The 14,171-nt window shown below is 34.8% G+C and overlaps 1 protein-coding gene across 1 annotated transcript in view; it reads left to right on the forward strand.

Annotated features, from left to right (window-relative positions):
* IFT81 (intraflagellar transport 81) overlaps positions 1–10,840 on the forward strand; it is a 282,552-nt gene extending 271,712 nt beyond the window's left edge. Inside the window, exons 15-19 of the mRNA XM_077159822.1 lie at positions 841–927; positions 2,016–2,087; positions 2,169–2,254; positions 6,851–6,896; positions 10,321–10,840. Coding sequence (XP_077015937.1) covers positions 841–927; positions 2,016–2,087; positions 2,169–2,254; positions 6,851–6,896; positions 10,321–10,503 — 474 coding nt within the window. The 3' untranslated portion in view covers positions 10,504–10,840. The remainder of the gene's footprint in view (positions 1–840; positions 928–2,015; positions 2,088–2,168; positions 2,255–6,850; positions 6,897–10,320) is intronic.
* The last annotated feature ends 3,331 nt before the right edge of the window (positions 10,841–14,171 follow it).

Here is a 14,171-nt window from a genome sequence, read left to right on the forward strand (position 1 = left end):
ACTATTCAAATAGCCTGAGTTCAACTCCTGACTTTCCAGCACTGTAATCTTTGACAAGGACCTTGGCCTTCCTGGACTGTCTCCAAGCATTAAGTGAAGTTATTAATACATACCTTGAGGAGGTTTTGTGAGTTTTAATGTCAAAGGTAAAGTTCAAACACCCTAGTGCTGCTTACAGAGTTCTTTTAATCATGTCCCTGCCTAACTCTTCAGCCTCCTCTCCCACCACTTTCCAGACACACTCTAGCATTATAAACTACTTGTAAATTCATGAATTGTTCTTGTTTTCTCTAGCTTCTAAGCTTTATACCTTTTTTTTTTTTGAACACTCCTCCCCTGGTCACGGTATTCCTGTTTTCTGAGCACTCTCTTCCCTTGTCCACCTTCCTCCTGACTAGTTATTCCTAATCCTTCATCCCTCAATTTAGATATCAGTTTCTCCAAGAAGCTCTTCCAGTTGACCCCCAAGCCTGGATGAGGTCCTCTGAGAGTCCAGTGTGTGCCTATACCACTTTGTATATGCCCGTCGTTGCACTCAGTGGTCTGTTTACTTCTGAATGTTACTCGAGGGAAAGGATTTTGGGCTGTTTTTTTTCACTGTTGTGTCCCTAGTTCCTAACAAAGAGCCTGGCAAACAGCTTAATACATGGTAGCTATTATTTTTATCAGCACTTTCATCTGTCATAACTCTCAAATGTCTGATTGTTGTATAAATAACTCTTAAGTATGCCAAGAAGCTTAGAGTTAAGTTACAAGACTGACAAGGACATGCATTGTCTCAGAGCCACATTTTAGGTCTTAGTTTTTCACTTGTTCGGTCGTTTGCTCTTTTCACACTAGGAACTAACTCAGGAATGTGAGGAAAAGAAATCCCAGTATGATAGCTGTGCAGCGGGTCTTGAAAGCAATCGGTCCAAATTAGAACAGGTAAGAACAGAATTTTTACTTTAACAATTTAGTGAAAACCTCCTGTGTGTGCATACTTTCACTACATTGATTTCAAATGATCCTCCAATCTTTGTCTTCATCTCCTGGGTTTGTCTCTGACGCCTTGAGATTTTTTATTTATTTGTTTTTTACATGGCCAAGCACTGGGAATTGAACCCAGGTCTCCGGCATGGTAGGTGAGAACTGAAGCCTTGAGATTTTTATGTCTTCAAACTCAGTGTGTATCAACTGAATTCACCCTCTTTACCATTACCACCAAAGTCCAGGCCACCACTGTCTCTTTACCCAACTGCCACAGTAACCTTCCACCTGGTCTCCCTGCCTTTTGCCCTCCTAAGGTTTATTCTCCATAGATCAGCCAAAGAAGCATGTTTAAAACTTAGTCCACCCTCCATTGGCTTCCCATTGCCCTTAAGATAAAATCTGACTTCCAAATTGTGGTCTACAAGGCACCACATATTTTGGCCCCACCAGTCTCTCTGACTTCATGTCCCTATGCCCTACTCCTTGTCCTCTCTGCTCCAGCTACACTGCCTTCTGTCTACAGTTCGCAAGAGCCAAGTTTGTTTTCACCTCAGGGCTTTTGCATTTCCTCTTCCTGCTACCTGGAACACTCTGTCCCACCCCCCAACTCTTTGTCTTGTTTTCTCCTTTTCATCTTTCAAGTCTCAGCTGAAATGTCTCTGCTTGGAGATCATCCTGATCATCCTGTTTCATGTTCCCCACTCTCCGGAGTCTCCCACCTGGCCTACCCCATCACTCTATCCCATTATTCTGCCTGAAATTACCTTCATTCCATGTTCCCTTGTTTATGTCTGTTCCTTCTGCTTGAATGAAAGAGGGACCCATCTATCTTGTTCACCAGATATAGAGAAGAGGGCTAGGCCACAGTAGGTCTTTAATAAATGAATAACTAAACTTACAGGTTTTAGAGTGATAGGATTAGTCTCTAGATTAAAGATTAATCTATTCTATTTTAGAATATGAAGTTAAAATCATAGGAGAGGAAAGGACTCTGATGGTATTTCTTTCAATAATATTGCTCATTTTTAAACTATGTATTGTAGGAAGTCAGAGGACTGCGTGAAGAATGTCTTCAAGAAGAAAGCAGATACCATTATACAAATTGCATGATTAAGGTAACACAGAGAAAATGGGTCTAAACTTTTCTGAGATTTTTCTCTATCAAATACTTACCTAAACTTAGTCTTTCCATTTAGAACTTAGAAGTACAACTTCGTCGTGCTACTGATGAAATGAAGGCATATGTCTCCTCTGATCAACAAGAAAAAAGAAAAGCTATTAGGCAAGTAATTTTGTTGTCTATATACTTAGTTACTTAATATTTTCACCTATAGAAGTTGTATAAAGAAGACAGACTTATACAAATTTGGAATATTTAAATAAGCATATACTAAGATGTTTAGGACTTAATCTTGTTGAACATCTTCTAGTCCTGCTAACTAAGTAGGATTAAAGTAGGATTAAGTTGCTTTTGTTGTAAGCACTGAGTTTGGTTTCTTTTAAAAGTCCCCTGTGGCCTGGACTTTAGATATCTGCCTGCTAATTGTATTATGTGGTGACTGTATGAAACTGTGATTGCAGCATCCCAACCTTCAAAATAAGAAGAGTGTGTAAATACCACAGGTCCTTATATGGTGATTTTTTTGTGTGATCCTAGCTTGTGGTACACTGTAATAAATCAAAAGCTCCCTTAACAGATACGCATATAATTGAATTGCAAGCTGCAAAAAAATGCAAATAGAACAAGATAAGCTTTCTTTACACCTTATAATTGACATTTCACTTTTGCCATCCATTGACCACTCAAAGTGTCAGATTCACTTTTATTCTAGATTGAGTGGTATATACATTAATGCTACAAAAAGTATTCTAACAAATAGAGTTTAAAAATTTCTTATACAATGACTGGAATGCAAACCAGACTAAAAATATCCTATAAATAGAACAATAACTTATTCTAATGCCCTTACAAATTAAAAATGTACTTGAATATTGAATAAAAGTCTGAATAGAGCCTTGCAGTGAAAATAAATTTCACTCAAAAAATAGATAGATAGATAGATAGATAGATTTTTATCTAGATAGTATTTCTATCTAGTGTGTGCTAAGAAGTGTGAAAAGTTCATTTTGTTCTTGGGAAACAAAAAGTTTGAGAAATTAAGTTCCAACTCTTCCAAAGTGATCAATTCAATATAAATAGTAAAGAAGGAACTATTCCCAAACTAAATATTGATTTTCTCATCAGTTTTCTAACCAGTTATCCTTTTTCATCATTAAAAAAATTATTACGGGGGCGGGCCGCGGTGGCTCAGCGGGCAAAGTGCTTGCCTGCCATGCCGGAGGACCTCGGTTCGATTCCCGGCCCCAGCCCATGTAAAAAACAAACAAACAAACAAAATACAATAAAACAAGAAAATGTTTAAAGATGTTTCCCTTTCTTCCTCCCATCCTTCCTTCCTTCTCTCTGTCTTTCCTTCCCTTCCTCCCTCTCTCTTTAAAAAAAAAAAAAAAAAAAAAAAATTATTACGGGGTGGTGTGACGCTGGCACAGTGGCAGAATTCTCAGCTGCTATGCCGGGGACCGGGGTTCAATTCCCGGTGCCTGCCCATGTGGAAAAAAAAAAAAAAGAGGAAGAAAAAATCATTATAAGTTTTTACCATTCCATAGTTTTCCTGTAAAAAAAAAAAAAGAAAGTTACACTATGACTAGAGTAGTAGCTAGACTATTGTGAATAAAATTAGTTGACTTCATTCTACTAAACTCCCTTATACATGTTTAAAATGCTATTAGAGACAAAAATTTTTTTATTATTATTCCATTTTCAACTTTGAAAGTTAACCTCTGGTAAGGTCAAAGTAGAAGAAATAAGCTTGATTTTGAAAAATGGTGTGTAAATTTATATTTTATTTAAAGAGGCAGTATATTTTAAGCTCAAAGTATTAGAGCAGGGCTCATAAAACTTTCTAACCTGGTTTTTCCAGTTTCTACTGTGGTACTTTGGGCAAGTCACTTCTTCTTGTATAAAATAAGGAGAACAATATATACCATAGAAGATTAAGTATTATTTATGTACCAGCTCTTTAGAAATTGTGAGTCCCTTGAAGGCAAGGACCCTTGTCTGTCCTGTTTCCACTTTAAACCCTAGAGCATGCTTGACTTGTAATAGGTGCTCTGTAATTATTTTTTGATTGAATTAATTGAATAAATGAAAATTAAATGTTACTAATATCTATGCCATATTTGGCATATATGAGAAAAGGACATGACCCAGGGATTTTCCTGGCCCTGGCACTGTGGAATCTACAATGCAATCCTGACCAAAAGGGGGAAAAGTAGTGTAACAAATAAGATATCAGTGGCTAGGAGAGTTCAAATAGAGTCAAGAGGCTACTCTGGAGGTTGCTCTTATGTAAGCTTCAGTTAGACATTGCTACCTATAATGGCTTGCCAAACCCCAGCCAAAACCATTCCTGCCAATCCTAAAGAATACCTACGGTGTTATATAAGATAACACAAAGGTTCCTTGCAGTAGGGTAACTTTCCAGAAACCTACAACTTCCAGATGGGTCCCTGGACCAATTAAGTCCTAAAATGCAGTGGGGGCCAGCCTCTCCAGAACATCAACTAGTTCCATCCCCCTATCCCATATTATCGACAGCCCCTTCCAACATGAAAATGCTAAAATGAGCATAGCCCAAATACCCCTGAAAAGTAGGAGAAAGATCAGAGGTGCTGGTAGAGTTATACAGAGGAGGTAGGGTTTAACAAATGAATATGATTGCTGAATTATATTGATATTTCTTGTAGTCTCCAATATCTTAGAGCAACTAGAAGTAAAAACTTAATATTATGGAATTGTAGCCCACACCAAACTCTGAAATATGCTCTGTAACTAATTGTTGTGATGTGCTTTGAAATTTATTGCTTTTTTATATATTTGTTATTTTTCACAAAAAAGGGAAAAAAGGTCAATTGTGATAATAAATGCACAGCTATTTGAGATTGTGAACCATTGATTGTATACTTTGGATGATTACATGGAATGTGAATATATAATATATATGTCAGTAAAAAAGTACTAAAAATAAATTAATTAAAATTTAAATTAAAAAAAGAGCATAAGTTTATTGACTTCTTCAGAAATTTTTATATAAATATGAATTCTAAAACAATTTGGGCATTTCTCAGACCTTGGGTAATAAATATATTATTTGAAGCTATCTAAGCTAGAACTCATAAATCCTTCATAAGCATTGTATCCTTTTCATGTTCTTACCTGGCTTTTAATTAGAAAGCTGGAAAGAAACAATTTGATTTAATGCCTCATAAATTTTAAAGGCAAAATGAAGGTTCCTCAGGATTGTATTTATTCCCTACTCCCACCATAGCTCTGCCTGATTCTTGTCTACAGATTCTGCTCTGAAGGGACCTGGGGGGTTGATTACCATTCTCTCTGTTTTAATCACTTTTAACTCCTTTTTTTAATAAATGCTGATCTTCCTTCACTTAAGCTGCTATATTTTCTCTTTGTAACTTATGATTTCTTAGATTTACAATTCTGTATTGTTTAATTTCTTCTTAAATGTGACAGTGTAGTTTTATACAGAAAAGCAAAAGCACAGTCTTTCCAGAAAAAAAAAGGGCAGAGCTGGAGACCCTGATTTTATTCCTGGTGCCTGCCCATGGAAAAAAAAAACAACAAAAAACAGTCTTTCCACTCACATCTGAGATCTAAAGTCTTTCCTGTTTAAACCTCACTTCTTGCCTTGTGTACTATTAAAATATAATTTTACTTCTGTTTAAAAATACGATATAATATTATTTGCATTTTTAATTTTTTATGTTAAAAATTTTGTTTTTTAGCTTACAAAAACATACTTGCATTAAAAAAACACTGTGGGGCAGGCCGCGGTAGCTCAGCGGGCAAGAATGCTTGCCTGCTATGCCAGAGGACCCGGGTTCGTTTCCCGGTGCCTGCCCATGTTAAAAAAAAAAAAAAAAAACACTGTGAAGTATGTTATGCAAAAAGCAAATGTCATCCACATTGCCATGCCCCAGAAATGCCTACTGTTAATACTTTAGTGTAGATTATTCTGTATTCTTTTCTTACATGTTTGTACATCTATGTGTACATGTATATTTGTGTATGTGTTAGAAAATGCATGGGCAAATAATATAAATATATATATTTATATACACACACAATACAAAAATACGTGTGTGCTAAAATAAGATTGAACTACATACACAGTTTTCCTCTAATAATTTATCTAGAATTTCTCTCCTTAGTATTTATAGGTCTACCTCTTTCTTTTTTACAATTCTGTAGTGTTCCTTGAAATGGAATAAGCCCATTTAAACATTTCCCCATCTTTAGACATTTAGATTTTTTGCAAGTTTTCGCTGTTATAAGCAATGCTGAAGTAAATTATCTTTGCTTTTATCTTTACGAAGTTAGAGAAGTGTTTCTTTAGAATGACTGACTTCCTAGAAGTGAAATTGCAGAATTAGCCTATATTTAATATTCCTTTAAAATGTATGTCCTTTCTCTTTTCTGCCACCCTCTTCAAAAACAGTTTAATTAAGCAAATTGGTTGGCATTGTTTTAACGGTAGGTTAACCAGTAGTATTTAAGGTTTTAATTCTCTGAATGTATCTTCCTATCCAATGTTTTATTCATTTTTCTTAAATTGCTGTTTACTAAAAGAGCTGATATGATGGGAAAAGACAAAGTATTTGATAATGGACGTCATTCTGACTCCAGTACCTTAAACTTTATTATTGAATATATTTGGGTAGATATTTTAATATGTAATTTAGTTTTATAATTGAATTGATTAAAGTAACTTGAAACTTAATCATTATCTTGACTCCCTAGGGAACAGTATACCAAAAATATTGCTGAACAAGAGAACCTTGGAAAGGTAAGAATGTAGTATTTATTTTTAAAATGTTTTTAATTCAGGTTTTCGCTACATGGTTATGACATTGTCATCCTTTTAAAAATACTTCAGGACAGTGTTTGAGGGAAATTGAATCCAAGTCAATCCCTTTCATAAATGAAAGCCCTTCCTGAGAATTTAATTTTATAAAAGTGAAGTCATACATTCTGGAAAAGGCAAAACTATAGGGACAGAGACCAAGTTGCCAAGGGTTAAGGGGAATGAAGGAGATGACTACAAAATGGCAGCATGAGGGAATTTGGGGGGTGGTGGAATCGTCCTCTGTCTCGTGGTAGTGGTTACATAACTCCACATTTCTCATAAGTCACAGAACTGTACATCCAAAAAATGAATGATATTGTAAGTAAATTTAAAAATAAATTTTAAGAAATTTAGCAATAAAAAAAGTGAAGTCATAAATGGATTTTTTTCCACAAATGGATTTTTGAAAAAAAAAATCATAAAGCTTTAGATATCAGAGTTAATGATAAGATTCTAAATAACAAAATGCCTCCTGTAACCTATTACAGTTTTTCATATTATTCCCAGGTATCTCTGTTTATGAGGAAGTACTCATTTTATTTAATAAAAACATCAGCTTGTCATTCTTTAAAAAAGAAAAAAAGATCTATCTTAATCAACAGATCAAAGGAAAGCTGACCAGTGATCAAGGGGCCTGGCATCCATACTAGGTTTGTGGTTCTGAATAAGGCCATTAACCACTTCGGGGCTCATTTCCTCATATTTAAGCTCAAGTAGCTGGATTTTTAGAAATTTAAAAATTAAATTGCCTAAATGAGTTCTGAGATCATTTCAATGATTTTAAGTCCATATTGCATAGTGAAGGCTAACCATTCTTCACTATATACCATTTCATCTGTTTCTTAGAAATTGCTTGGCTACAATTTTTCTCCTAAAATGTTGACTAGATATAATTTTTCTCCTGAGTGTTGACTAGATATAGATATTTGACTCTGTACAAATATTCTTGAATCTGTAATCTAGACAAATGAAAAATGTGACTTTGTTTCAGTCGATACATTTAAATAGTTTATTGATCAGACTCAAAAAATTACTGATGGCAAAATTAGTCATCCTTATTTACATTTCTGGTTTGAAACATTGCTTAATACATGCATGCATTGATGCTTTTACATAAAAACTGCATTAACTACCAGAAACCTGCAAGTAATATTATAAAGGTGAACATCAGAAAAGCAAATGGTATAGAAAACAATGAAGTAATTGCTAAATGAAATAGATATGGTCTCCACTTTTTAAAAAAAACATTTTATTATGGAAAATTTCAAATCTATATAAAAGTAGAGATAATATAGTGAACCTGCCTGTATCTATTACAAACTTCCACAATTAAATTGTGGCCAGGCTTGTTTTATCTGTAATCCTATCCATTACCCTCCCGCAAGCAAACATAGACTGTACACTCACAGATCTCCTCAGAGTAACTGAATTTCTGAAGTTCAACCATCCTATACCAGAACATTCCCCTTAACAGGTACTATGGAATAGTTACTGAAAGTTGCAACTTTTCCCTATATTATATTCATCTTCTCCTTTAAAGAGCAGTGAAATCTGTGATAACCATTTTGTGTACATTGCAACTTATATACAAAATAATTTGTATTAAAGGTCAGTGTCAAAAATAAATCGTATAGGGTGCACAGATAGTTCAGTGGTAGGTTTCTCACCTCACGTGCAGGAAACCTTCCATTCGATTCCCGCCCCATGCACTAAAAAAAACAAATTTTTTTAATGACAAACGGTGCTGCAATAAAGCTATATTCACATGGAAAAGGGTAAAATGTGACCCCCACCACATAGCATCCCCCCCCCAAAAAAAGGAAAAGAAAAAATAAATAGCATGTTAAACAGTCAGTGGTTATATTCATGCAGTTAAAGATTTTCAAATATGCATGATTATGAAGCAATTTAATATTTCTGACATTCTCAGAATGTCTTTATTTCTTTAACTTATGGGTTATTAGAATTTCTTACAAGGAAATTATTCCAATAATATAAGAAAAGTTATAATTTAGTAGTACCTTGATCTTGAATGCATGCTCAGAAAGAACACTTAAAATCCTTGGTCTGACAGTAGACTTACTTTTGTTTTAGTTTATAAAGATAAAATTGTTTGTTGTATAATATTTTACTTGTAACACAGATTTAAATAGATATATCTGATTTAAATAGATGCCAGATATTGCATCAACAATTTCCAGCTTTTATTCAAGTTATATTTTCGAAATTCTGTTTTATTTTCTTTTGCTGTTAGTTGTTATGGCTTTCCTTATCCATAGCCAGGGTGGGCAGTCTCCAATAAGCAGTTTGAATCTGGTCCACAGTTTAATTTATCTTATTTGGGCAAGGACCAACTACCGGCCTGCTTCTATGTCTTTGCTTGTGTTTTTGTTACACTTTGTGATTTTCTAACACCCTGGGTCAGCATATGTATTTGTTTCACATTATTTCCTTATGTGGATACTACCATCTTTTCTCCATTTCACTCTTCCTTGGTTTTTGTTTTTTTCTCTCTCCCTCCCTCCTTCCCTTTCTTTCTTCCTTCCTTTCTTTTTAATCATCTTTCATTGTTTCTGATTTTAAGCCGCTACTACTACTCCTTTCAGTTGCCCTTGCTCAATTTGCCATAACATAGAAACAAAGTATATTTTTTGCATATTTATTGAAAATTTTCTTATTCCTGTTTATAATTGTAAAGTCAATGAGTAGAAGAGTTTTGGCAGACCATATAGACTGTTACTAATAAAAACAATTCTGATAAGGATTTTAGCCCGCTTAATAATATGCCTTTTTGTTTAGTCACTCAGCCTTCTGCCTGAGAAATATGCGCATGCAATTTTATTTATTTGGGCATGTAAAATATACGGCACTTGATGGTCTCCATTATGTCATGTGAAAATAAATAAATAAATAAATAATCTTATGATACTCTTATTATTCCTTATTACTGTCCTTAATTGACAGCTGAGAAAACTAAGGTCCAGAAAAACTGTCTTACTTAAGGTCCTACAGCTAGTGATAAAACCAAGAATGAAACTCAAGCCTTCTGACTTCCAAGTTCTGCATTCTTTCTTCTATGCCGTAATGCTTTTCTACTATCTTGACTCCCTTTATTATTTTTCCCCCCTTTCTTTTATATTTTTCTGTTCCTTCTAACTTCAGGTTGTCCTACTTCTATCATAAATTTAGTTGACTTTTATCATCTTACTTTTAATACATCATAGAATAACCTGGTTTAGTTTAGTTATTATTCATAAAACATACAAAAGCATGCCATAGTCCTATGACTATAGCAATAGAAGTAAATGCCTATAACAGAGATTTAATTATTCTTGTTTTATTCTTTTTTTTTTTTAATTTTCAGAAACTCCGAGAAAAGCAAAAGGCTGTACGAGAAAGTCATGGTCCAAATATGAAACAAGCAAAAATGTGGCGTGATTTTGAACAATTGATGGAATGTAAGAAACAGTGCTTTCTGAAACAGCAAAGCCAAACTTCCATTGGTCAGGTAATTCAGGAGGGAGGAGAGGACCGGCTGATACTCTGAATTCATGTGTCATCATTTTGAGCTTTTAATTGATACTACTAGCTACAAGCATAAGCCCATGATGTATTTCTTTTCTTGAAAGTGATTTGTACAACAATTTGCTTCCAGATTAGCCATTCCTTATTATGTTTCCTTAGAAAATAATGTGAAGGTAGATTTAGGTTTAAATTTTTTTTTAATATAAAAAGGCTTTTATTGTTTTACTTATCTAAGACATCAGGTGTCTTCTGAATTTTATGAGACGGGACACTAAGTTTACTATCTATAAATGTAAACATATATCCATTAAAAAACATGTAGATTTTTTTTAAGTAATAACTCAATGGATTAATGTTTTTCTTAATCTTTTTTTAACTTTAGAGGAATCATTTAGGAACTAGTATCTCTTGTTTTGAAGAAACATTTATCTGAAGTTCAGCAGTTTCTACAGTTTTACTTCAGTTTCTTTTTCTTCTGTTAATTCAAGAAAATCTAACATTTTGAATAATATATTTGTTGTATTTGTGTAATTTAAAGGCAAATAAAACTCGATATACCTATCATGGTTATTTATTTCAAATTATGTAGTTGATTTGTGTCAAAATGTATTATTTTTAAAGAAAGTAGACACATTATAATGTGGTATTAAATTTAAGGATTATTACTTATTTTCACCAAAAGTCTAATGTCTTGGGGACTGTTATTTTAAGTTAAAAAAATTGACATACTTTATTATTTCAATTTTCTAAGCTGGTCAAGCAAATACCATGAAATGGGTCAGGTTAAACAATGGGAATTCATTTGCATAGGGTTTTTTAAGCATTTTTGTTGTGAAATACGATATATATACAAAAAAGCAATAATTTTCAAAGTATATTGCAACAATTAGTTGTAGAACGGATTTCAGAGTTTGGTATGGGTTATAGTTCCACAATTTCAGGTTTTTCCTTCTAGCTGCTCTAAGACACTGGAGACTAAAATAAATATCAAAATAATGATTCAGCAGTCTTATCCGTTTGTTAAATTCTATCTTCTCTGTTTTTAACTCCTCCTTCTCCTTTGATCCTTCTCCCAGTCTTTAGGGGTATTTGGGCTATGCCCATTCTAACTTTTTCATTTTGAAAAGGAGTGTTGACAATATAGGCTAAAGGAATAGAAGTAGTTGATGTTCTTGGAGAGGCTGGCACCTCTGGGTTTCAGGCCTTATCTGGCCTAGGAACCATCCAGAGGTTGTAGGTTTCTGGAAAGTGATCTTAGTATGTGAAACTTTTGTAGAATCTCAGATAGAACCCTAGGGGTTCTTTAGGGTTAACAGGTATGTTGTCATTTAGCAAACTGGGAATTAGCAACATCTAGCTGAAGCTTGTATAAGAGTAGCCTCCAGAATAGATTCTGGACACTATCTGAACTCTCTCAGCCACTGATACCTTATTTTGTTACATTTCTTTTCCCCTTTTGGTCAGGAAGGCATTGTCAATCCCACAGTACCAGGGCCAGGTTCATCCCTGGGAGTCATGTCCCACATTGCCTGGGAGACTTTCACCCCTGAATGTCATATCCTATGTAGAGAGAGGGTAATGATTTTATTTGTAGAATTGGACTTAGGGAGAGAGAGAGAGAGACCACATGTGAGCAACAGAAGAGTTTTTCTGGAAGTAACTCTTAGGCATAACTATAGGTAGGCTTAGCTTTTCTGCTGCAAAAATAAGTTTCATAAGAGCAAGCCTCACGATCAAGAGATTGGCCTATTGATTTGGGAGTCTCTGTGTTTGAGTGAGTATCAGGGGTTTCTCAGGTGTGAAAGTTTAATAGTTCCATATTTTTTCTCTAGTCCTTCAAGTAATTTGTCAACACTTTTTAATAATCTGCCCAACAAATTCTGGGATGTATATATGTATTATATTAAGCTATATTGAATTATAAGCCCTTATTTCCATTCTGGGCTCCATGTTTTGGGTTGTTGAAATACACTATCCAAACAGATTGAGTTAGATTAAGTGCTACAGAAAATTTAAGTTTTGCACAAGATAAATCTCTCTTCCTTTGGTCTCATATAGTAGGTGAAGTTCTAAAATAAAAACAATATCATCCTTTAGCCTGTATTCTGATTTTCCTTAATCTTAACCAGATTAGCTTCATTCTTATCTCTAACTGAAGCCTGATCTCTTTTTCAGTTTCTTTAACAGTTGTTGTATGTAGCAATGCTGACTTTCAGAGCTGCAGATCTCCAACTCTGAGTCTTAATGTCACTACCCAAAGTTCCAGGGAAATACCAGGTTATACATACGTAGCATAGCCTTTTTTTTTTAATAGACTTTAAAGACTTTTTTTTTTTTTTGCATGGGCAGGCACCGGGAATTGAACCTGGCTCTCTGGCATGGCAGGTGAGAACTCTGCCTGCTGGGGTGCCGTGGCCCTCTAGCATAGCCTTTTAAAATCTAGAAATAACATTTACACCTCCAGACTAAATGTGAGTGCTATAAAAGCTTATAATCTAGGCCCCAAGTTTCTTAAAAGTATCTTCTAAAAGAGACCATACAATATTTGTTCTTTTGTTTCTGGCTAATTTTGCACCACATAATGTCCCCAAGGTTCATTCACCTCGTTACATGCTTCATGACTTCATTTCTTTTGGTAGCCACACAATATTCTGTCATATGTATATGACACCACAGTTCATCTTTCTGCTTCTCAGTCAGTGTATTATCCTTTAGCCCCTCCATCCATTGAGCATCATGGATAAAGTAAATAATCATCAACACTCTCAATTTTATACAATTTTCATTGCTCCAAAGAGAAAAATAACTGATAAACACATCCTCACTAAATAGAAAATCCAAACCTCCTCTTAACTCTTGTCCTTCTCCCCCAATTATTTACCCCTGGTATTGCTATGGTACTGTTGTTATCTTCCTGTTAAACATAGCCCATAGCCTGCAATAGTAATCTCCCCCCATATCCTGATATTATAAACTCTTTGAAGTAGTTCATGCAAGAACTACTTTCAGTCACTTTCACCTTCACTATGGCAGTGTTACTTGTAAACCTGCCTTGGCTTCTATCCATTCCCTTATATTTAAATTCAACCTCATTAGCTAACTGTGCTGGTTTGAAATGATGTATGTACCCTAGAAAAGCCATGTTTTAATCCTAATCTCATTTTATAAAGGCAACATTTCTTCTAATCCCTATTCAGTATTGTATGTTTGAATCTGTAATTAGATTATCTCCCTGGAGATGTGATTGTTAAACTGTTTGTTAAACTGTTAAACTGGATTAGCTGGAGGCATGTCTTCACCCATTTGGGTGGGTCTTGGTTAGTTTCTGGAGTCCTATAAAAGAGGAAACATTTTGGAGAAAGAAAGAGATTCAGAGAGAGCAGAGCAGAATGACATAGCCTCAAGAAGCAGAGCCCACAAGCCAGCGACCTCTGAAGATGAAGAAGGAAAATACCTCCCAGGGAGCTTCATGAAACAGGAAACCAGAAGAAGAAGCTAGCAGATGACGCTGTGTTCACCATGTGCCCTTCCAGATGAGAGAGAAGCCCTGACCATGTTCACCATGTGCCCTTCCACTTGAGAGAGAAACCCTGAACTTCATCGGCCTTCTTGAATCAAGGGATCTGTCCCTGGATGCCTTAGATTGGACATTTCTATAGACTTGCTTTAACTAGGACGTTTTCTTAGCCT

Source organism: Tamandua tetradactyla, chromosome 5, assembly GCF_023851605.1.
Source record: "Tamandua tetradactyla isolate mTamTet1 chromosome 5, mTamTet1.pri, whole genome shotgun sequence".
Lineage (NCBI taxonomy): Eukaryota > Metazoa > Chordata > Mammalia > Pilosa > Myrmecophagidae > Tamandua > Tamandua tetradactyla.